Genomic DNA, 26,845 nt, shown 5'->3' with positions numbered 1-26,845 from the left:
AAACAGCCTGGGCAGAATAGAATAGAATAATGAAATAGTTTATTTGACCACATTATACACAGCTGCATATTCATAGCAAGTCCCAAAATAGAATATCAAAAGTGTGAGTGAATATAAAGGTAAATAAGAATGATAACAGATTTGAAATAGTTCACATAAATAATAAATAAATAAGATTATTACGAATTTAGTGAGTATCTATTATAGTCATGACCCCTTGTGTCATACACTCCTCATATTCCTCAAGCGAATAAAAGGAATTCTCAGCTAAGATATTTTCATCTGGTGTTCCAATCTAGGACCTACGATATCATTATTCTAATTCTCACGATAATTCACAGTATCCTAAAATTAGGTTCCAATATCTTGAGGTCACTATCGATGCATTGCAGAGGTCAACTCAGGTTATGTGTAACTGATGATAAACGAGAAAGAACAAACACGTTTTCACAACATTGATAAGAAATGTCAGTTTATACAAAGCGTTTTGAGTGGGTTTTCATTTGAGTGCATCTATTGTTGTCCTGAGCAATAATGCTGTTGCAGAATGTGTACGAACAGAAAATATGTATCTCCTGGAACGACAGAGGACGTGCAGCAGAAAAAATTAGGTAGGTTAACATTTTGACCGGCTAGGTCACCTTATCTGACCTATCTTGAACTTTGTGTGGGAAGTTAGAGAAAAAATTGCACAGTTGTTCAGCAGGAACGACCATTTTGTTATTGAATATTTTTCTAGAACACTTAGACTGAGGGAACGAAAATGGCGACGGTCGAGCGATGGCAAAACGACGCGACAGCATCGGTGGCGATGCATACAATAACATCTATAATATAGGTGACGCGTGCGAAACGAGCGGGGGCGGGGTGGGGCGGGGCGATCGAGCGATGCACAGGCGGGAGGAGAGGTAAACTCCTCCATGGTGTCTTAATACGCTAATTTCATGAACTAAGGGAACTGTTCCTGCGAAATCTGTCTCTGAAAAGTATCTTCTTGAACTATATGAATTCTCTGCACCCTTCGGTCACAATGAAATGATTCAATCAATTTTCTTGATTTGACAGTAATAAAAATTTAAGAAAAACACGGTTTTTCAATTTTTCTTAAACCGTCATATAGACCAGGAATGTATGAATTGTCCTGTGGTTCATGTCCAATATATTACACATAGGTCAAACTGTAAGAACATTAAAAGTAAGAATAAAAGAGCATGCAACACCTTATTACAGAGATGAGTTTATGATTTTAAAACTCTTCATTCATCCCAATATCTAATGAACGAGCAAATTGAGTTGAATAGCTCACCGTTACTCATTATACCCGTTACCAGATCATGCTTTCTCGCCCTAGAGTAAATCATATGTAATATTTATCAATTCATTGACTTGATTTTCACATATTTTTTTACTATTGAATAAGTATGTTTACCTTCTTTTGTCTGTATTTACCTGCTTTTACTAGTTGATGATTGAAACTAATATACCTATAGTGTATTTCTTTAATGCCCTCCCCTTTATTTTTCGAACGAGTCAACTCAAAAAATTGAAATTTGGGATAATGAAATTAATGCATAATTACTTTATTTTGATTCGTGGCTGTAACACAAGCTTGGCTTAATAGCCACGATCCTTCATAGTAATTTATAATTCTGTGAAATAAGCTGTAATGGCATATATTTTATATTAATCTGAATTTAATAAATTTTGATTTGATTTGAAGTGAAATTGACAGATGAAACTTTCAAGATGGCGACTGGGCGCCATCTGGGAAAAAATTAAATGGAAAGGGGGGTCTTGTGACACATCATTTTGAAGCTCCTGACGAATACTTCACAACCCTAGAATATGTCTTCAACTACTTCAAAATGGCGGAACTTTTAATAATTGCCTCAAAACATTGACATTTAACTACATAATATGAGGTAATAAGCTTGAGGTCAGTTTAGAAGATGCTCGAAATTGTTGCCTTCAACTTCTTGACATATGAACAGCCTATCCGATATTTCACGCCGAACATTTTCGAACACCGTAACGTCAATATCTCTACAAATATTTATTATTCTCTGCCGTATATCCAATATTGAAGCAGGTCCAGTTTCGTACACCTTTTGCTTCAATTAGCCCCATAAAAAAGTCCAAAGTCCAAGTCTGGCGAGCGGGCTGGCCATTCTGTAGGACCTCGACGGCCAATCCAACGATCGGGAAAAGTAGTATCCAAATAGTTTCTTACTTGTCTGGAGTAATATGGTGGTGCTCCATCTTGTTGGAATACCCATATCGAATTCATTAGGATTCGCTTCGACGATTTCAGTGATGAGAGAGTCAACAGTAGTTTCCAGCATATTCAAATACAGTTCCCCTTTTGAATTTTGATCAATAAATAGAGTTCCTACAATATGGTTTCCCAATATTCCTGTCCAAACGTTAATTTTATCTGGATACTGGGTATGTGTTTCCCGGAAAACGTGAGGGTTGGTGTCACTTCAATAACGGCAATTTTTTCTGTGAACATTGCCGTTTAGAAAAATGTAAATTCGTCATTAAAAAAAATATTGTGGAGATAGGTAGGATGCCTTGCAATGGTTTCCGTCATGATTTCGCAGAATTCTGTTCTTCGATTTTGTTATGGATGATACCTATTCCTCTTCAAAAGTCTCCACACAGTAGAAGAAGACACCTCACAAACATTCCCGACGGAATAAGTAGACTGTTCAGGATTTACTCCCATCTCACCAATTATTTGCACTTGCTGTTCTTCCGGAATGGACGGATGACCTGGGGGCGTTTTGTTATATACACTACCGGTAGTTGTGAATTTAGATACAAGTTCCCTCAAATATTTCAAGATGGCGCCCAGTCGCCATCTTGAAAGTTTCATCTGTCAATTTCACTTCAAAATAAAGTATTCATGCATCAATTTCATTATCCCAAATTTCAATTTTTGAGTTGACCCGTTCACAAAATAAAATGGGGGAGGGGGGTGAAACAAATTCACTCTATAAAGAAATATGTAATGGAACAGTAGATTATAGTAATATTTACAGAATATAAATTGAGTTGTTGTTTTAAAAAGTTTTTGAGCACTCAATTTCATTTTTACACAAAATTCAATGCAAATTATTTGATCTATTTTTTAAGATGGCAGAAAATCGCCGAACACGCAAAATACTTCTAACTTTTTGCCTCTCACCGACAAACTAAACATGCTAAACAGCTGTAACTGTGAAATATGTTCGAGACGAGTGTACCAACATAAAAAAATCGCTCATCGAACGTACGAAGCTCGCGAAATTTGAACATCCACCTTATTTTTTGAACAGACCTCGTATGTTCCGAAGTGTCTTGATTTCTTTGAAAATGCAGTTCATTCAAAGTTTCAGAATGAGGTAATACTATTTATATGAGATTACGTTTGACCAGACCATAAAAGACGATATATTGAAATTTCAACGTACCGAATTGCGAGATTCTTGAAAACTTTTACTAGCGAACAACCGGAAAGTTGTGGTGAGATAGCAAACCATTGAGCCATTATTTTTAAATTAGAGTTATTAAATTTCGCCTAATATATATTATGACATTTTTATTGTAGGAACTTTCCTAAAATATAGTGATTACTGTTTGGTATTTCTAAGCATTATTATCGTAATGTATCTACTCTATTCTACCCAATTAATTTTAACAATGAAATGAAAAAACTAGATGAACTTTGCAACAACAAAAACGAGAATAATGTCGATCTGAATATACATGTGAGTCCAAAAAAATCATGAAAAACTCAATACTCAACACATGGCAACACGAATGGACAAACACTATTCAAAATTGGAAGATATCAAACCCGATATTGCAGCCATGAGACTTCCACAAGGGCTAACGAGAAGAGGACAAGTCATAATAACACGACTTAGGATAGGACATACGAACTTAACATCCTCTTATATACTGAGAAGACAAAGACAACCATCCTGTGAAAATTGTCGAACTTTGATGACGGTCAAGCAGCTTCTCTTAGAATGCCACCAATATGAAGATGATCGATAACGATATAACTTACCGGATAATATCAGAACTTGCCTCAGTTCCAAAGCCATAAGAAATGTTTTGAACTTTCTGAAAGCAACAAACCTCCTCAGCAAAATATAAACAGTTATCGTATACTACAAAATGTCTAATGACCTCAGTAGTCGATGCTAGAATAATAATTAAAAAATAAAAGTGTCTGGTGGTGCTTTTTTTTTTCATAACAGTCCAATGTGGATATTTTCTGGGCAAGATAGGGCATAAAAGTTTCGTATTGTAACGAATTAAAGAATTAACCGTCCTAAACAAATTTATTTTTAACAATATTTTACTATTACAAGTAATTTATATTCCACACTTAGCAACTAACGCTTAATTTATCTTCACTGTTCGAATTCTTTATTTAAACGCACGATTCGCTTTCTGAATACAGACTACTATCTCCCCTACCCTTTCTACTGATTACTATATCGCGAGACGGGAAGCCGGCTTTTATATCGGCAACGATCACTCCAGATCTCTCTAGTCGTTTCGGCACTCATCTATACTTTTCGCTCCAGTTCGCAGAGTGTCATGTGTTTGCTGGCTGAGATATCGGTCAGGGCCGGCTTCAGATTCGTTACAGTATTCACCATAATTAAGAAATTTGAATCACGTTTGATTCGAATCGCTAGGAAAAATTTGGAGAATTGAAAAAAATGGAAAAAAGTCGAAATGATTGTAAAGAGTTCAAACGATTGAGAATTTTGTACTCTTTAGACTGATGTGCGCATTTTTTTCCAAATTTAATTTTTTTTGCCTCTTCAGCTTATTATATGATGTCGGCCAATTTTTCTCTACGAATTCAAATTGAACCAAAGCGCTGTCGAAACGACCCAAAAAATTAAACAGGTATTTGGCAATGACAGTGTTAATGAACGCATACGGTTCGACCTTGGTTTGCGAAATTTCGTTCCGGAGATTTTAGCCCCGAGGACCTTGGTGAAGACTGATCCATCACAAATGATGCGTTTTTGAGGGTTTTAAACGTATTGGAAATTGTCACGTTTCGAGGTATGTTAGTCTTTGCTCTTGCGCGACCGAAACGATCCTTTTTTTGAATCCTATCGTCACGTGTGCTGAAAAGTGGATCCTCTACAACAGGAGACGGAGACGCACCAAAAAAGACCGTGGTCAGCTTCAGTCGTCACTGGTCAACAACATAGTTCCGATCCTGCTCCACGACAATGCCCGTCTATATGTTTCACAAATCACCTTCCGAAAATCGAACGAATTGAGCGCCGAAGTTCTGCTTGACCCACCATACTTCCCAGAGACCTTTAGCCATCCGACTAAAATCTTTTCAAGCATTTCGATTACTTTGTCACCGCTAGTCATGACCATAGAAAAACGGCCTTCGTCGACCTCACGAATCCCGAGCACACAATTTTTATTCTGACGGCATTATTCGACTTGCATTACGTTGGGAAAAGTGCACCCCTCAGAGGGCCGATAGTAGAGGTAGTTCCAATGAAAAATTTCATAACGTAGGTTCTGATTCCTTATTGTTCCCGAGTAATTTTGATTTTTACAAAAGTCTGTGTTTTTGAAAAGAACAAAAATTATTGTAAAAAATTCAAATTTGTGGCACATTTTGGCACAATTTTAATCAAAAGTAGGCAAAAATATGTCTGTAATTCAAATGCCTGTAACCTAAAACCAGTACAGTATGTAGATGGATCTCTTTCGGTTCAACTACTTCATTTTGTGCTGACATATACGAAATATAATTTTGCCATTATGTCAGTTTCTTCAACAGTTTTGTTTATAAAAATCATGTTAACACCTCACAGATATGATATAATTTTGCTAAACGTGACTTGACCTGATCTGACATGAATGTAAAAACAGTTCAAAAACTAAGAAAATTTCCCATGTCGTTAACACTCACTAGTTCGAAATTTTATTTTTGATGCCTTACCCACATTCTATCGTGTAGCGGTAACAAAGGTATTCTCTTAGGCCGGTGACATACTTCGCGATTTCCGAGCGGTTTTTTCCAGCGCGGTTTCCGAGCGAAAATTGCTGAGTAAAAATCGCTACAGTGAGTACTTGACAGTGTCCGCGATTTCCAGGCAGTCCGGATTTCTGACTGAAGGGGAAATATTCCCTTGTCTTCTAGTATCGTTCGCGCCTCCAAAGCAACTATGAAATCTGTTGCTACCATATTTCTCCATCAAATGGTGTGCTTTGGAGGCAGAAGGCGCTCTTGCTGGAAGAAGCCATCCAAGGGAGGGAGTACGACGTGCACCCGTACCACCGAAAGAGGAATCAGGAAGAAAAGTTTTCTGTTTTATACAAAAAAAACAAGAGAATATGAAGACAAGTTTTTTACCAATAACCGAATGTAAATAAAGTCGTTTGATGAACTTGTGGCAATTGTTCGACCTTTGCTACCACAAGAGTACTTACCGGCGTTGAAGAGAGGCTTACTGCTACATTGAGGTTAGTTCAAGTTCATAAAATGGTGTATTGATCACATATTTCTTCTAGCGGGAAACTTGAAAATACATAAAATCAAAATATATATTTGGTAGTACGTACTCGCTTTTGTCCCACAAACAAGGGTGATTTTCTACGCTACAAATTAAAAGTTTTCACTTCCATGCTCGAATCGCAACTGAAAAACCGCTCGGAAATAGCCAACACTGTCGGGTTCCATTCGTTTACCTGGGTTCTTCCTCTACTTGGTCGCCCTTGCCCTCCGATTGTCGCTCGGATTCGAATGACCGGTCGGCTGTGAAAAATCGCCGCTGTTAAAAATCGTAAACACTGTCATGTTCAATTTAAATACTGGGGTTGGCATAAAAATAAAAAACCGCTCGGACATCGCGCTGGAAAAAACCGCTCGGACACCGCGCTGGAAAAAACCGCTCGGAAATCGCGAAGTATGTCACCGGCCTAACACACTCATCCTTAGAATACCTGGCTAGGAGTACTTTTTTATTATTATCCCTGCAATGATAACTTGGTTTTTGTTGATTTTATTCATTTTTTTTCACATTAAATTGGCGCTTTATTGAAATCATGATTTTAATCAACTAATATACGAGTAAATCGTATATACCCTGTACAAAGAAATGCTGATTTACCTGAATTAATTCTAATCTGTGGCATATCTAAACTGTAATTATATAGTGAAAGCAATGTTTTTAGGCTATGGTAACATTTAGTAACAAAACAATGCAGATTTGTTCGAAATTTTTATTTCACACATATTAATTTTTCTCACATCTTTCTAAATGTATCTCTTGGATGATATCTGTTTCAATTCGCCTATGAATGTCTTTTTTTCAAAATGAAAAATGGTTTCTGTTTAAAAATTGCGAATTGTTTCAGATCAGTTGCAACTTCTGTTTTTTATCAGAAATAAAGTAATATACCTTTTTTCCTACTTTTTTGGAAGTTTTCTAGTTCATATTTTATTCAAGAAGTAATTCAAAAAGGTTTTTTTCTGTCGTAGTATCAACTACTTATTGGTTTCAAATTTCTATTTCCAATTATTTGATTAATTTGTCAAAGAGAAAATGTTTGCAATTTATTTGAAAAAATATTTTCCAATCAGTTTAATCTTGTCCTATATTTTTGAATTATTGATAAAGATTATCGTAGAAATTGACCTAAATTTCAAACAGTTGACTTAGGTTATCGAATTCAAAACTATCTACCTAATACCTATAACTTACTATTAGGGTGAAACTGAAATTATTCCTGCCATGTTTGGAAAATCATTTTCAATCGTACGTAAATAACCATATGAATTGAACTTTGTGAAGTAAGTTGATTAATATGGTATGTATATAACTTTGATATAACCTCTAATGTTTAACCTCACACAAATATCCCATGATTAACCCTAAAATCTACTTTGCCTCCGTATGTGAGTTTAGCACTAACGCATTATTTTTTTAAACAGTATTTTCACAACGGGCATTTTGAAAGAATTTTTATTGAGAAGACATGTAATAGTTCGTGGCCAAAGACTCAGCAGGCTGGGGCGATTTGAAGGCTAAGTGGCATTCAAAGGCAAGCTTGCCTGGCTGCCACGGGCGCTACGAGAACCACCCCAACAGCCGCATTAGAAGTCTTGCTGAACCTAACGCCACTACATCTATATATTCAAGGGGAAGCCAGGTCAGTCATCAGTAGACTGACCAGAGGGCAAATGCCTATAAGCATGCTCCACGGTAAGAGGTACAACGAGCTAAACAAATAGTTGGAAAACGACCCCATAATGGGAATGCCATCGGTTGAGATGATTCTCCAGTATAGCTTCGGGAAAAACTTCAAAACAATTATAACAGGCAGAGAGGCATGGAAGGAAGAACCTCCAATGAATGCAGAGATTGTCTGTTACACAGATGGCTCAAAAACTGAAGAAGGTGTAGGAGCAGGAATCTATATAATTAAACCAAAGACAAGAGTCTCACTAAGCTTAGGTAAAAAAGTGACGATATTCCAGGCAGAAACGGCAGCAATACGTTACTGCGCAGAAGAGTTGCTAATACAAGAGTTTAAGGAAAAGACTATTGCAATATACTCTGATAGCCAAGCAGCTATAAAAGCAATTAGCTCCATGCAGGTCAATTCCAAACTGGTTTGGAACTACCTAGAAAAGCTACAAGAACTAGGTAGTCAAAACAGACTGTCATTAGCCTGGGTACCAGGCCACACAGAATACAAGGGCAACGAAGGGGCTGATTCACTAGCGTGCTAGTGAATCAGAAGGAGCACGATGCTCCCCCATTGGCCCAGAACCTTTTGTGGTACAGCAAAAGCGCTGCGAAAAACTTGTAACAGCAACTGGAAGGAAAAACAATCTCAAAAATGGTGGAATAAGGCGCCGGGTATGAGCCAGGTCAAAGAGTTCATTAAAGAGCCATCGCCAACATTCACGGAGTACCTATTAAGTCTGAATAGGCGATCAACTAGAGTTCTGGTCGGGCTATTGACGGGACACTGTAGACTCAACAAACACATGAACAACATCGGACTGGCAGACACAGCCCTATGAAGGTTTTGCCAAGAGGATGAGGAAACCTCCGTACACATACTATGCTACTGCGAAGGTCTATCAAGGATATGGTTTGCAACATTAGGGGGGGAAAAACCACAACCCTCTGAATATATGGGGAGGGGCCTAGACCAGGAACTCTAGCATACTTGAGGGCACACACAATAGACCTGCAAAGGTGGCAGTGTAATGGCTGTTCAGCACAGATGCCCCATATTAATCTAATCTAATATCTAATAGTTCGTAGAAGTTCAAACAAAAAATGTCATATATGTGTGATTGATGACTTGTTTATTTTGTGGTAATTCAAACACTTTTGTCTAATTACCACTAGTTGATTTTATTTATACGACCCCATTAACAAGTATAAAACTTGATAAATTATCAAGAGTTCCATCAATGTATGTATTTATTTTATCAAACAAACTTCGAGATTGTTACAATTTGATGAAAATAAAATTTAATTTGGCCTGAATCTACCCTTGAAATTATTCGTTTGTTCCAGATTGGCTGCGCGAGCAATGGACAAGCCGCAAGGAAAAAAAGAACCGCAGTCTTCGGACCCCCCGCAACAGAGGGCGCCTCCCGAAGTCTGTTTCGTTTGCGGCAACCGCAACCAACCCCACATCTACTACCTGAACACCAAACCCATTCCCAACAAGCCCAAAGAGCCGTACTTTCCCTTCCTGGACTCCCACGAGCCTCCCTCTGGATATATTCCTAGAAAAGAGGCATCCGTTCCCGCCTGCTACCTCTGCTACGCCCTCTTGCTGCAACAATGGGAGTCTTACGAGATCACAATGAGGCCCCACTCGGAACGGATGTACTGGTTGAAGCGGGTCGACAACGGGCCATATACGGGGGCCGATATGTTGATGCAGGGCGAGTATGCGGCGCAGGTGCTGGGATTGAATAGCGACGGGGTGGGAGGCGTGCCCCCTCCGCGACCCACAGGGTTGAAAGAGGAGCCGAAGGGCTGCGTTACCGGAAGACAAACGCAGGTGAGGCATTTCAATTTATCGGACGTTAAAGTTTTTGGGGAGACTTAACTGGGATTGTGGTATAGTATTTCCAATACCAATTGGAACAGCACAGATAAGGAATTCCCGCCTCGACATAGGCGTTTTTCAGTGGTAGTTTTTCAGTTACTTATTCTTACAGTCATGGCAATTGATCACCCTATGAAAAAGTTATCTCAACTGAATTTTTCCATCATAGGTAATTATGAAAAACTTCGAAATTTAAGGTAATTGATTTCCGAGTCGAAAACTCTAAAATACAATGGAAACACAAATAATCACACCGAATTCTCGTCAAACATATATTTACAAAATAATGAGGTGGAATCATCATCGGGTTGAATAACGATCGGATTTATGGAACTTTGCACATAATATTTGTTCTCTTCTTTTATAACGTGGGCCACACAGTTCCTCCACACATCACTATTACCTACTTCATTCACTACTCGCCTTATATTGTCAAGCACTACAGCATTTAAAGTCGGTGACTGATTACATTTTCGCAAACTTTCTTTCATTGTGGCCCAAACCATTTCAATTGGATTGAACACACAATAGTATGGAGGCAAACGTAAGAGAATATGACCACGTGTTTCACACATCGAATGAAAATATACTCTTTTTTGAAATTACGTTGTTTTATGGTCGCCAGTAATACCTTTTTTGTTGGAGTCTTTTCGGGTATTTCCATGTCATGATTTCGCATGAAATCAACAATATCTGCTTTTTTGTGTTATTGTTTGGTATTGTAGTCAATAACCGAGAATAATACGGAGCGTTATCCATAACAATAACCGAGTTTGGAGGAATATTTGGGAGAAGCTGCTCACTGAAGCAGATTTCGAATAAAGCCGCAGTCATATCTTCGTGGTAATCAGCAGACGAATCTTTTATATATTTGTCCGACAGAAGCAAAGCGTTAGGTACGAAACCACTTTCATTCCCGGCATGCAAAATTATAACACGTTTTCCCCTTGAAGAAGATGTGTTCAAAGCACAATACTTGGTTTCTTCTACCCAGCCATATTTGACAACATCATGGGTGTCAAACCAATTTTCGTCGAGGTAAATTATATGTCTGCTGGATTCTCGGTAGCTTTTCATTCGCCTCAAATATTCTTGTCGGAGTTGAACAATGCGTGTCGATTCCATTATGACCATCCGGTTGTTCAATTTTTTATATTTGAAACCACATGACAATAAGATTTGTAATTGTAATCGGGATAGTCGAGTAATTTATACCAAATCATTTCCAAGGTTGGTACTTCGTTTTTTTTGGTATATACCATAAATTGTTCGCCGAATCACATCTTTTGTAGCACCATCAACTTTTGCGAATTTTTTATTCCTTTGTTTTCGTTTCATTGCATGGGCAATGACATCCCCTATTTTAATGACTCGAAGAACTGTCGAACGAGATAGTTTCGTTAACTCACATATTCTATTCACAATAGCATTATGTGAAGTGTGGCAGTTTTCCTTCTTCAAGCATTCATGAATATTTAAAATTACTCGCTGGACTTGAACATGTAAGTCCTTATTTTCAAATTCTGGATCCCTGTCGATTGACACAGATTCCTCACACGTAATGTTATCATTTGTTTCAAAAGGTCTCCAGAAAGCCATATTGATGAAAGTACCCAAAAACACTAAGATTTTCACAAAAATCGATTTAAACGATGAGATTGGATCCTTTGATGTAAAAGTTGAAAACTTTTTCTAGAGGTCAATTACCCTAACACCAAACTGATATTTTTGCACTCGACGCGCGTTTCGCTAACAAGGTAAGCATCTTCAGGAGAAGCAAATTGATACTGAATCTAAAGACAAGGGTTAGCTGTTTATATACCTAAAGTTTTTTGGTCCGATGAGGACTCTGTTTGTTAAATGATGATTATCCTAATTGATTTTTCGGTAATTAACTAGTGGAACCACTACCTTCAAATTAATTTGTCCGCTTTTCAATCTATTGTTGACTGTACTCTTATTTTTATTGCGGTTCCAATTGGAAATGGATAGACTATACAGTTGTTTTGCATAATGTAAAATGAAACAATCCAGGCCAGACGAAAACTGAAATTGGTATGAGTGGCCTCACGTTGGGCGCCATATTTAGAAAAGATAGCTCGGAAGTGAGTAATGGATACCTGCCATGAGTACGGAAATCCAACATAATTATTGAAGACAAGCGCAACAATCAGATAAAACTTAATGTAGCTCTCCTAAGACAGACTTGGGACCCCAAACCTGTGATGAAAAGTATGTGTTGTCGAAAGAAAAGTCAACAAAACGTTAACGAATTACTACGGTGGTGATTATGCCTAACTTTTATGCCTTTCACCAACAAACTAAACATTCTAAGCAGCTGAAAGTGTGAATATATGTTCAAGACGAGTGTACCAAAATAAAAAAATCGCTAATTGAATGTACGTAGCCCGCGAAATTCGAACATTTACGTATTTTTTTTTACATTCCACGTATATTATATATTTTGTCCATCGGTAAATGAATAAGGTCTGGAGTCCCTGGGATCTGGCTCTATATCGGTTGTACAAATTTATGTTGCATGTGTAATCAATCTTAGTTGCTCCAACTGCACGTTCACTAATTGCACTGATCGACTGATCCTTATAGATGAATAAAACGAAGGGGTCCACGATGGCGTGTAGCCTCTTTTATCCCCAGATTTTCCCATAGACTGGACATTTTTACGAACCGAAATTTGACTGTATTCCTAAGATATGAGTTGAAGCTTCAAAAAAAATTAAGAAATAAACTCTCCGCAGGCGTTGACAATGTTCCTAGTCTTGTGATAAAGGACTGTATCGACGTTCTCTCTATACCTCTAATAGGCATATTCAACTTAATTTTATCAACTTGTGCCTTCCCCGAGCAGTGAATAACGACTCGAATTTGTCCGATATTAAAAAAAGTCGACTCCAGCGATATCACAAACTATAGGGCAATTTCAATTTTATGTAACTTTTCTAAACTCTTCGAAATATGTGTGCAAAATGTTATATACTCCGATATTGAAAAAGTTATTTCTCCTACTTAACATGGTTTCGTACAACAAATATTATGTATGACAAATCTTGCATGTTTAAATCAATATCTCTCTACGTACCTGGACAAGCAAAAACAAGTCGATGTTGTTTATTTAGACTTTCAAAAAGCCTTGAATCAAATAGACCATTATGTTCTTCTCAGCAAATTGACCAACTGCTTACTCTAATTGAATCATATCTAGTTTACAGAAAACAATTCGTCGAATATTAATATTTAAAATCGGCTCAGTACGTAGTTACATCTGGGGTACCACAAGGTTCTAATGTTGGACCTCTATTTTTAATTTTTACTAATGACTTGGCAACCTCTTTGAATAGTCCTACTATTTGCAGACGACCTGAAACTATATTGTAAAATCGACGACATTAGTGACTGATGCCAGCGTGTACAACATGAATTAGATGTAATCAATTTGGTGTAATAATTCTACAACTGAACTTAGCGAACTTTAATGTACCATTATTCAATCAACAATACTACTATTAACCGCGAGATAAAAGATCTTGGTATAACATACGACAGTAAATTAACATTTACAATACATATTGCTGATGCAAATAGGATGCTTGGATACATTTACAGAAATGGCAAAAACTTCAAAAGTATTGCCAACTTAAAATTGCTATATTTTGCGTATGCCAGGTCTTAGTTAGAATATGGCTCTGTGTTATGGAATCCAGTTTTCGAGTACCAAAAAACATCAATTGAGAGCGTGCAAAGGAACTTCCCAAAATACTTATGTCTAAAAGTTGATGGACAATACCCCACGAGAGGCATCGATCATAACATTTTGTTGACACGATTTGATATGACATCTTTGGAAAATAGGAGAGTTATTCTTGGTATAAAATTCCTGCATAAATTACTAAACAACAATATTGACAGTACGGTTTTTTTACCCGAGATCAATTTCTTAGTACCAAGAAGTGAAGGTCGACACAATTTGAAATTCTATTGCGAAGCATCACGCACAAATGTTATGCTACGATCACCATTGAATTTTATGTGCAGTAGCTTCAATAAAATCTGTGAACGAATATTTTATATATACTTTGTTTAAGCATTTACTTTTATACATTTCTATATTCCATTATTTTTACTATTTATTTCATATATCGAGTGGTCCAACGAAAAGTATGCACCTTGCTTTTCTCCTTTTTTTGTAACTTAACGAAAAATGCTCGGACAGGTCAATTTTGCTTTTGAGAGGGACACATTTTAGATGTATTTTTCTACCTGTGCCTTCAACCCCCTAGCGAGAGTGAGTAACAATCCTGAAATTTTAAATAGAAACTGGGGTCGAGTGATATATCATTTGAAAGGGCACAAAATTCTCTTTCCAATGATACCTAATTTGTTGTATTTACTTGAATAGTTATAAAAAAAGCAAGAACATTTACTCGATATTTTTGGTGTTAATGAAAATGCGGAAAAAACGGCATTTTTATCACTACTACATTCCTCAATTTCTCTCGTGCGTTTTTTGGTTCAAATAACAACAGCAGATAAGTGTACAAAAAGAATTTAGGCAAATGTTCATTGATTCAGTTCGGTTGCTTTTGAAATTATTTCAACTTTACTGTAAAAATGGTTTATTCCATTCCTTAACGAGTTGAAATTGTTAAACTTTATTATCAACATAATAGTTGTGCTAGACTTACTGCTCGCCTCTTTAATAACAGTCATCCCGGGAAAAATGTGAATGATTCGTACGTTGCCAAGTTAGTCCAAAAATTTGTCGATACCGGATCTGTCTGTAATGTGAAACACCAGCCACGGAAACCGATCAGAAATGAAGCAGTGGAAGTCGCTGTTTTGAGACATGTTGAATTGGATCATACTCAAAGTACCCGTCAGCTTGCTGCAGCCTCAGGTGTCTCCCGTTCGTCCATAATACGGATATTAAAAGCTTATAAATTTCATCCGTACAAAATTAAATTAGTACAGGAACTCAATGAAGATTATCCTGATAGAAGTCTGCAATTTTGTGAACAACTGAGCCAGCTTCTAATTGATGATCCGCACCTATCATTCAACACGTGCTTTTCCGATGAGAGTACATTTTTTTTTAATGGATCTGTGAATAGGCATAATTGCCGTTACTGGGATGACAGTAACCCACACTTATTCCGAGAGGTCCATACCCAGTACCCTCAAAAAATCAATGTCTGGTGTGGCATATTAGGTAGTCATATCATAGAGCCACTTTTTATTCCTGGGAATTTAACGGGTGAGGTCTACCTGAACATGCTTGAAGATGCAATTGATCCTCTCATAACAGAAATAATTGAAAATGACCAAAATCATAATGATGATCGGCTTCATTTCCAGCAAGATGGAGCACCTCCTCACTATGTTGCTCCGGTAAGAGAGTTTTTAGATGACCGGTTACCTGGACGGTGGATTGGAAGGAGAGGCCCCATCGAATGGCCTGCCAGGTCACCTGATTTATTGCCTTTAGACTTTTTCCTTTGGAGACACTTGAAAAATAAATGTTTTGCTACGCAGCCCGAATCCATAGAAGATCTTCGCCAACGATCTACAGCAGAGTGCAGAAGTATGACACCTGATATGCTACAGAATGTTAGGAATAGATTTGAACAAAATCTGTATTATTGTATGGAAGCAAATAGGTCACATTTTCAGCACTTGCTGAAGTAGGATTCTACTAAGTCAATTACACATTTCAAAGTACTGGGTTGTAGTTGTTTTTCTTCATAATACCTACATGTTTGAGTGAAATACAACAAATTAGGTATCATTGGAAAGATAATTTTGTGCCCTTTCAAATGATATATCGACCCCACTTTCCATTTAAAATTTTAGGGTTGTTATTCACCCTCGCTAGGGGGTTGAAGGCACAGGTAGAAAAATACATCTAAAATGTGTCCCCCTCAAAAGCAAAATTGACCTGTCCGAGCATTTTTGCGTTAAGTTACAAAAAAAGGAGAAAAGCAAGGTGCATATTTTTCGTTGGACCACTCTGTATACTCTGTAACAGCATTTCCTGGAACTGGGTACTCCTGTTGGAAATAAATCCCTTTTTTTATCTTGATACAGAAAAATGTGGGAATCTTCCAAAGAAAGGAAGGAAGTAATCAATTTAAAATTGGAAAACTTTCTTTCCGAAAAAATTAGTCACTCCTAAAAATATATAGCCCTTCTCAAATTGAGTTGAAGATATTTCGTTTTATGACAATTTATATTGACTTTTTTAAACGTCTGTTAACATACATCAAGCTTTGTCGACAAAGGTGAGTGTTTCTTCTCACTCATAAACTCGCTGCTATTTAGGCCCAGAAGTTAGTACATTGCCCTTCTTGAAAATTTCGAATTCATTGGACGAGAGTCGTGACTCGAATATTTTCGATCGCAATTGTGGGATGGTTTCCTGTTAAACGGAAAGTAACGAAATCGAAATGTTCAAATTCCAAGTTTATGTTTGTTTATCTCATACGTTCAAGCTGTGTTTGAATATGATATCGAGTACGCATGGAGTATGAGATAGGCAGTGACGGCTCGTGCATTGGAGAACAGGGGAGGCTAAAGTCATAAAGACTATATACACACAGAAAAGCCCGCCGAAGGCGCGAAAATTTTTTGGGGTACCGCACTCATTTAAAGCAAAATACGTAATATTTGCATAAATGCAAACAAAAATTATGTATTGCCGAAAATTATACGTATAAAACTGACCATTAAAAAAACAAGAACAAGGAAAAAGGGTTGTCTTTGAATTATTTAATATAAATTAACTCTTCTCAGTTGTCAGCAATCAATCGACTATATTGTCAGATTTTTTAATTTCGTCCAACTTATCCATAATAAATGGAAAAAAAAACTTACCGAAAAGTGAAAACCTGAAAACACTTTGAAATTGAAAGAAAACACTTTAAAAACACATTAAAAATATTACCAAACATCTCTGCTATAATGCAATACTGCCTGTTTTATACACGAATAACAAATATTATCAAGAAACACTAAAACGATTTACCGAAATATTTTTCAGTCCCGGTCCGTCACGGCATCCCGTCCGATTAATTAAATCAAAAACAAACGTAGTCGTACACTAACGAAGACCAACTGGAGGATAGCCTCCTCTAACCCTATAATTTCTTCAACTAAAATTACAAATCGGGACATATGTTGCTGGCTGGATCGGTCTCGCGGAGCTTGTGTCGGAGGCTTGGCTCCCTTGCAACGTATCAACGTATGGCATTTATTATTTCGGGTTGATGGTTTCTTCGTTATTCGTTCGTGCGTTTGAGGTTTGTTGATGCAGGATACAGTGTGGTACGTACTACGTAGTGAGTGATAGTGTTTTTTCGGGCATATTATGTATTTATATTAAAAATTAATGGTAAAGTAATGATACCCAATCATTTTTAGAAAAAAATAATCATAATTATTTGTGAATATCTTTTAATTTATTACGATGAATATCCTCAAATTTTATGGGGAAGCTAAGCCTCCCTTGCCTCCTCTGACGAGCCGCCGCAGGTACAATGTTGATTGAAGGTGATTGACAATGTTTCATGATGAATTTCACTAGTTCTGACTTCCATTGTCTACTATATAAAATGATTTGAAATCCCTGAAACAACTAAAAGAGAAGAATTAAACATGAATAGCTAAAAATAACAATTATATTAAGCAAAATGAACCTGAAATGAAATAATAGTGAAATAAAATACAAGTAAAATATAACAATTGAACAAAAATAAATAAAAATAAAGAAATGAATAAAAATTAAAATAAAAAGTTGAGAGACGACTATTTATAGGTCGTTCGAGTACTTTCACTTATCCCCGCTTTCCATTTTCCGCTTCACTGGTTCCGTGGGAGATGACCGTTTGGCGGGAGTTGGCCATTTTTCGCTTGATGATGGGTTTCCATATGTTGCGTATTTCTACGCTGGCTTTCATTATAACTTCAATTCTGTAAAGTCATAATTGAATGTGGTTAATGTGATTTAAAATTTTATTTTTATATTTTTAGGACACTTAAATAAAAGCTTGTTTCAAGTTTTATTGAAGTAGTTGTTAGAACGTTCGATTTGAGTTTCATTCTCACCAATTCTCACCAACATTGGCTTTTTCAACATTTTTTCTCAAACACTGTATTCAAGTCATTTTAAAAAGAATAAAATAACAAAATTAGGTTCTGAGTTTAATTCACACCAACGGTGTCTTTTCCAATTAAAACACACACCTAACAAGTTTAATATTTCTAATTACATCAATAAAAATTCACAGTTTGAAATATTTATCCTTTTTTAGCGAAATTATATTTTACTGTAGGGAACAGTTATCATTGATATCTACACATCGCATCTGGAACATTCTCAAACTGATTTTTCAATTACATCTCGTCTCGACTCCGCGAAACTGATAATTATCTTCAATAATTGTATATCCAAATTTAACCGCTTTTGTTAATAACTATTTCACTCGAGTCACCGGATTTGATATCTATAATAGAACTAATTGCTAGACAAACACAATGTTTGAACATTTATTATCTGAGCAAATACTGTGGTAAAATAAATAGAGACCGGATTGGGTTAGGTATTTTCAGTCACATAATGCGATAGACCACATGTTTTCATTTTTGATGGTAGAACAAATCCTTAACGAAAAATTTCGTTTCAATCGTGTATAATAACCAGAAAATATGACGAGATAATGAAAGTTTATGAATGTTTACTGAAGGAAGATCTGCAATAGCTTGTTGGATAACTTTGAGTAAACAAGACAACATATCAACGAGCATGCGTCCTCTTTTGTATTTCAAATTTTATATCCATTTTCATTTCACTTCCAATGATCTATCTCTTAGTCTTATGTTTTTTTCATAGAGAAGCACAAGCACTGCAAGAAAATGTTTGAAACGCTCTGACTGCGTTGCCTGTACGAAAGCAATCGTCTCGTAAAGTTTGTTTAACAAAAAGAAAGATGTTGGATTTCTACTTCTCCATCTCTATGCACGGAACACAAAGGGACATAATATTTCACTGTTTTCTGATAGTATATATGAGAGACCAGTTCTGTAGGTTTTCTAGCCGCCAAAGAAAAAATACGCTTTTATAGCATACGAAACTAAAAAATGAAAAATAAATATAGTTTAAAAACATGCTTTTAAAGAACATCGAACTAAAAAGTTGAAAATATGTTTTTTTAATTAAGCTCAAAACAATAAAGAACGAAAAATACTAGTAATAATGTGAAAAAAGCGCCCGTCGCTTTTTTCACAATAATACTAGTATTTTTCGTTCGTTTCATTTAATTTAATATTCTTTAAAAGCGTGGTTTTTTAGTTTTTTAAACTATATTTATTTTTTTATTCAAACGTTGGTATTTTTGAGCAATAACAATCGAGCAACCAGCAATAGATGAATCCACTCATTCTCATCCTACGGACTCGTGGTTTCATCATGTTGTTTGCTCTCGTGGTATTGCAGATGAACAAAGTTTTCATTTATCTATAAAATTTCGTGATATTGTGATATTACTTTTGATAAAACTCTCCTATAGAACCTATTCTAGTTCTCCTTACTACATAGCCTATTATGCAAATGTTCTTGACGTTATATTTTTTTCCAGGTACCCAACAAAACACGCGAAACCAGCTCCGACATGATCTCTTTGGAAGGAGCCCTTGACCTCACCCATCCTCAGCAACCGGTCGTTCAGCATCAGCCGCAGCAGCAGCAGCCGCACTCCGTTCCGGTGTTCCACAGCCAAAACTCCAACTCCTCCACCGGAACCACAGGCACCGACATCCTCGATCTCAGCATGCCCGATAAGAATTCCGTAACGGAGGTGTGTTACGTGTGCGGCGACGAATACAAACGAGGCAGTCTCGATTTCGTCGATTCGAAACGAGCGCCCGACGATTTCTCCGATCCCGACAAGCCGTTTTTTCCGAGTTTGATCGAGCACCCGAGGCCGAGCCGGAGCCGGCCGATCGACTCATGTGGGAGGGTGCAGGCGTGTGTGGAGTGCCAGCACCATTTGTTGAAGCAGTGGGAGACTTTCAAGGTATACTAATGATTGTATTCATTTCTCTTGTTGAGAAGTATAGTTATTTGTAAATATCCTTATACAATAAGAAGAAAGACGTCAATCGTAAAATAACTGGAATGTTATATAAGTTATAGTTTCAAACTCATAAATGTTATGGTAATTTTTTTATATAAAGAACTTTTTCAGCCTTGATTTAAATGTGTAAAAATTTGAAGCATGGCTTGAAAAAGAACCATTTGTTTGAATGGAACAATCCTTGAATATCAAGAACAATAAAAAATGCTTCGGTTGATATTACAACAATAGTTTGGCATTCCAAGGATGAAAATTACCTTAGCTGCATTTCGGAGAACATGACTAAAGTTAAAAATTGCTGTGACGCAAACAGATTATCTTTAAATACCGCGAAAACATGTATCCTCACCTAAATGAAATTTCTTTGGGAAATTTAAGAATTGAGTCGGAGTCGACAACTAAATGTTTGTGCCTACATTTGGATGGTAATCTCTCATTTGATAACCACATAATGAATTTATGCAAAAACTGGCATCGGAGTGCTTTGTGACTTGAATTATTTCAAATAAATTGATTACTTCTGCATATAGACAAGTATATTTTGCATTTATAGATTCCAAACAGATACAAAAAACACAAATCGTCCACTAGTAACAAACATAACTGGATAACTCCTGAAGTGAAACAGGCCAGTCTTGATTTGAAAAGTATGCATTGGTTATGTAAAAATATAGGCAACGAAGATTCTCGTGCTGCATACAAAAAAGCGAAGAAAGACTATGAATCATTAATAAAAGCTTCAAAGTTGAATTTTTACGAAAATGTAATTAAGAATTCCAACAATAAAAATAGAACAGTTTGGAACCTAGTCAACAAAGAGACGAACAGAAAGAAAATTCAAAGACATATTACTCTCAACTATAATAATAAAGTAATCACAGCTAGAGATCATGTTGCCAACATATTTGGGGACTATTTCTCTTCAGTGGTAGAAAATAGCTTAGCAGACCTTTTTGGCTACAATAGATCATCCGTATGCACGGTTTCTGGAATTGAATCGAATACTTTTTTCTTTATGCCCGTTAACGAATGTGAAATAGACGCAGTAATTAACAGTCTAAAAAATAAAAAAAGTACAGGAATTGATAATTATATCAGTGAGAATTTCAAAAGAAATTAAGTTACACATTTCAAAACATTTAGCTTATTTGTTGAATCTATCATTCACAAGTAGCAAATTTCCTTCAATTCTAAAAACAGCCATGATCATACCAGTTCATAATAAGAACGATACATCGGATATTACAAACCATCGCCCCATGGCCCTGCTAAGAATTTTCTCAAAAATCTTTGAAAAGGTTGTGAATGAGAGAATATTAAGATTTTTATCAAGGTTTAAGATCCTGTCCGATTCTCAACATGGTTTTTGCAAAGGCAAGTCCACTCAATCAGCTACTTGGAGATTCTTAGAAATCATATACGCTTCTTTAGAAAGTGGTAAGCATGTTGCAGGAGTATTCTTCGATCTGTCACGTGCGTTCGATTGTTTAAATTTTAAATTCATCAAGAGCAAATTGTACAATCTAGGATTTAGAGGGGACTTTCTAGAATGGATTATTGACTTTCTTACAGATCGTATGATGGACGTCAAGATTATAGATATGAAATCAGACTATCATTATATATGTTCTGGAGTTCCTCTAGGCTCTGTGTTAGGTCCGCTGATCTTTCTGTTGTTTGTAAATGATCTGCCTACTTATTTCACCTGTAATGAATATGCTCTCACTCTTTTTGCAGATGACACATCTTCAGCTATATCAGCAGAGAGTCAGGAGGAATTAAAATAAAAAACAGAGGAATTAATATCACTGTTCTTAAATTGGTGTGAAATGAACAATCTGATAGTAAACTTGACCAAAACAAAATATATCTATTTTAATTCAAAAAACGATCTGAAAAAGCAATCGCTTGCCTTATTAATCAATGGAATGGCACTGGCATGCACAAGCTGTACAAAATTCCTTGGCGTTCATGTAGACAACTGTTTGAAGTGGTCTGACCATATCACAGTTGTATGTGAAAAAATCAATCAAGGGTATTATGCAATCTCAAGAATTAAGAATTGTATGCCTTTACACGCCATTTTAGATGTATATTACAGTCTGGTCTATAGCCATCTAAGTCATAATGTGATCCTATGGGGAAACAGTGTTGACAAAAATAGGGTTTTCATTGCTAAAAAAAAGTTATTAGGAAATTACTAGGCATCCCTTGGAGGGAATCATGCAAGACATTTTTCATTAGTCTTCAAATTTTAATCTTTCCCCGCATCTACATCTTTAAAATACTTTTATATATTCGCGAATATATAACAGATTGTACTAAGAACTCATTCTATCATAGCTACCCAACTCGATATGCAGAGGAGTTGAGCATTCCTAAACATAAAATTATAAAATTCGAACATTCTCCCAAATATATGGGAATAAAATTATTCAATCGGTTACCAGACCATTTCAAACAGATGAACACTGTAGCATTTAAAAAAGCAGTTGAAACATTGCTTCTTTCTAAGGCCTACTATAGTATTTGTGAATTTCTCTCGGACCATCTCGAGTGAATGGGTTCATGCGGCTATTTGTCGTACAAATAAAATAACTAGTGGAAATTAGGCAAAAGTGTTTTTATCCCTTTCATTTAAGTGATCATGAATTTCCACAAAATAAAAAAGTCATCAATCACACAGATTTATTGTATTTGATATTATTATTATTAATAATTCTCTAAATTGTTCTAGGCACAAGGAGTACCCCACGCAGACCGCAAGTACACCCTTAGAAAACGACAGAGCTGCACTTTGGATACGACCACCTTCATTTGCTACACTTGCGCCTTGGAATACCCTTCGAGCAGCATCCGCCTACTGTACTGCTGCCAGAACGCCGAAAAAGAGCCCTACTTCCCGTTCATACAGACACTAAAAGCGCCTCCCGGCGCGAGTCCCATCAGCCCGCAGGGCATGGTTCAGGTGTGCTCGATCTGCTACAAGTCCATCCCGCAAAAGCACCAAGTGTTCGGCGGGGACCCTAGCGCCGTGGCCAACAATCACGTTTCGGTGGTAGATATACTGTTTCACAACAATAATTCTTCGAGGCCGAGTACGGTGAAGTCGCCAGTGAATAGCGCAGGGTCCGATATCAGATACAAGCCGTACGACATCAATTCTTCCATCAATAAGAAGAAACAGTTGCACGACAGTAGACAAAATCATCTCAAGGTGAGTAATATTTTTTGGGATCGTGCTTTATTTTCAAGGGTGAAGGATTTTAGTCTCATTAACTTAGATTCAGTAAAATATTCGATTTTGTCAAATAATTAGATTTCTACAGAGAGAGAGAGAGAGAGGTGTCTGTCTGGACATGATGAAGTGTATCCTAATCAAAGGTACAAAATTGCTGACCTGGGTAATACTAGAAGTGAAAGAAAATTATTAAAACGAGTGCCATGAGAGTGTATACTGGATCTATTTCCATTTCCAATTTAAATTAACAATTATAAATAATGAACTTCTCAGACAAAGAAAGTACATTATGGGCGGATGATGCAACTTCAAGTAAAAAGTATATAAAACAAATGATGCTTACATAATCCACACAAACGTATTGGATAAAGATCTGTTTAAAAAATCTGTTGAAAATCTGTTTTTCCGTTAATCAGCTGTCACCCCCATTCGAACGACAACTCTCAGAAGTTGAGAAACTTGTGTGAGCTAAGGACTAACGAGATCTTACCTTTTAACATATGATTCCTAACACATTTGCAGAATCATTCCAGCTTCAACCAGATAAATTCTCTCTATAAAAATATCTGGTCGAGGCGGGAATCGAACCCACGGTCTTCCGATCGTGAGTTGGGCGCACTACCACCGCGGCCAATTCCACAATCATGATTCTTACGAAATGACTTGATTCTGAATGAATAGTAAACAGTCACTTTGACCTTCAAAACTTGTACCAAATTTCTAGGAGTTCAGATGGATTCCAACTTGAAATAGACAGAACAAATCAATAATATGTGCATTAAACTGAGTAAGTCAGTTGATGCACCCAGAAAAATTGAAATGAGTGAATTAAAGTGCAACGCACGCATCATACCATTTCCTTTTTGCTCAATTCTTAAGTATGGGATACTTAATTGGAGAATTGCATTAAAATTGCATCTTGATAGACTATCTGTGATCAAAAAGTCTGCAATCAGAAGAATAATCTCTGCCAAATTCGATAAAATGTGCCAACCAATATTTGTGGAACTGAAAATAGTGGTCCTATACTCAATTATTGTTTAGGCCCATTTCATTGTTCCATCACTAGCTGTAAAGATACAACAGCGGTATTATGACAAAAGGTTCTGACTATTAAGCACAAAATATTACTGTAGTCACTTTAAGTTTACAGATTTAGAGGTTATAATTATATTATTACATCTAATGTAACCGAAGCACTATTTCGTTTTACAAAAATTACTGATTTATTTCATTTATTGTGAAATTATTCTCTAACAGAAATGGAATATTAAGTTTTGCTTCCTGGCACTGGCTTCCTTCCACTGGCAACACTAGTGTTTGAAAAATTACTAAAAATATATATTTTTTCTCAAGAATTTCATCTCGGCTTTCGATGTACTCAAAAATTACATTATATAATTGTATAATCCAACCTCATTTTGATTATTGTGCTAGTCTTTTATACTCATTTGACCAAAATAAGGTATCGGCTTTACAAAAGGTACAGACTCGTGTTTTATTTTACAAGTGAATAGGTATTCTAGTATATCAAACATGTTAAGTACATTGCAGTGGCTGTCTGTTTCCCAGAGACTGTACGAGTTAGCAATGATATTCATTTTCAAACAAACACATAACTTGCTTTCAACTTATTTTGAAGAATTATGTATATATAAATCTCAAATCCATAACCATTTAACAAGAGCGAGTAGCTCCCAAAAATTCCTTGAACTAATTTGACTAGTACGAAGAAGTCTTTATTTTATAAAGGTTTGAATGAGTATAACAAACTCCCACTTTCGTTGAAAGATTCAATAAATGTTTTCCAATTCAAAAAAAAAAAAAACTCATGAACTATATAAAATATCATCCTTGAATTTCTTTTTTCTGTTTGGTAATATATTTATTATGTATATCCTCATGTTGAAACCATTCTGGAATCATTGAAAAATGGTTATTATTTTTTTTTCTTCTATCATATAATTTTTTGTTATTTATGTCATTTATTTATATATTTTTAAAATAATGTATGTATATTAGGATGTTCTAAAGAAATCAATAAATATTATTATTATATAATAGTAGGAATAAGACGTGTTTAAATTATATTTTATTGAAATGATTTAATATTTTGGTCTTGTAGCATCTAGATCTAGTGCACGTGAAATTGACGTTTATCTTATGATGATGGAAATCTCTGAAATGTTAATGAGTTTATTGCTTTCAGTTGAAATACTCATTTTCGGAACGAACAAATTCACATGCACTAGATAATAATTACATGTGACCGAAACGCCATCATTGTATTAAATATGAATATGTAAATGTTTTATAAAGGAAAATAAAACTGTTTTATCTTCCTCTTGAAGATGATCACTTGGTCATCGAAACACGTGTCGAGGATGTTAAAAATAACGATTTGGTGTTGGGAAAAAACTCCAGTAATATTCATTAATACACCAAAGGTTCCAAACAGTACATCATAAGTATTAAATATGATCACATTCGAAGTTTTTCAATCAAAATTACTGTAGTTTCACGTCTTCTTGATATTACATGTCAAATATCAGTGTTGCCAATCATGAAACACCTGAGAAATTTGCAAACAGTTTTATGTGACTACTGTGAATTGACTGTGTCTAATCCTAATTGAATATAGACTAAGGATTAGGTGGTGGCTGGGTTTTATATTTCATTGTTGACTGATTCTGGTTACAAATGTCGATGTCATTAGTCAAGACAATTAAGATATTTTAACCATTTCATTGATTAGAGCTTCTAGTCATAATATAAAATCTCTCACTTAATCCTTATAGATATGGTCAATTTTGAATTGAACCACGAAAATTACATGTGGCGCCATCTAATGACGAAAATTGAAGTTGACACAAAGTTACTGAACAACACTGAAATATAAAACCTGGCCACTACTTAGTTCTTATCGAATATTTCATGATTGGCAACATTGGTATTTGACATGAATTATTGAAAATACAACATTGATAAGGCTAACTTTTTTATTAGAGTTGTACGACTTAGACTGCAGAGTGACAAGGTCGTCAAATATTTCTGCAATTCTTTGATATTTACAGTCAAGTGAATTTTGATTATGAATTATTTTAACAGGTACAGAGAATCTATTGATAACCTTTTCTTTTTACTCAAATTGTTGTAACTATTCAAGATGAATTCATCATTGTAGACTTTTTTGGTTACCACATGTTTGTAGACTCTTTTTCATTGTAAAATAATTGAATATTCTGGTTACCGCCATTCTCACGAGCATTCAAATATAAGTCTCTTAGATCTTGGGACATCTTTTTAACCTCACTGGTGACCCAACACTTGTTAT

The 26,845-nt window shown here is 35.9% G+C and overlaps 1 protein-coding gene across 1 annotated transcript in view; it reads left to right on the top strand.

Annotated features, from left to right (window-relative positions):
* The first annotated feature begins 508 nt into the window (after positions 1-508).
* LOC111502672 (MAP7 domain-containg protein plexus) overlaps positions 509-26,845 on the top strand; it is a 47,635-nt gene continuing 21,298 nt past the window's right edge. Inside the window, exons 1-4 of the mRNA XM_074181104.1 lie at positions 509-611; positions 9,582-10,077; positions 19,773-20,210; positions 23,008-23,487. Of these exons, the coding sequence (XP_074037205.1) occupies positions 535-611; positions 9,582-10,077; positions 19,773-20,210; positions 23,008-23,487 (1,491 nt within the window). The 5' untranslated portion in view covers positions 509-534. The remainder of the gene's footprint in view (positions 612-9,581; positions 10,078-19,772; positions 20,211-23,007; positions 23,488-26,845) is intronic.

This window comes from Leptinotarsa decemlineata, unplaced genomic scaffold, assembly GCF_025532065.1.
Source record: "Leptinotarsa decemlineata unplaced genomic scaffold, Ldec_3_MD MMD2_tig00026307_RagTag_RagTag, whole genome shotgun sequence".
Taxonomy (NCBI): Eukaryota; Metazoa; Arthropoda; class Insecta; order Coleoptera; family Chrysomelidae; genus Leptinotarsa; species Leptinotarsa decemlineata.
The sequence above is the reverse complement of the archived record's forward strand: the minus strand, read 5'-3'. Positions and strand labels throughout refer to the sequence as shown.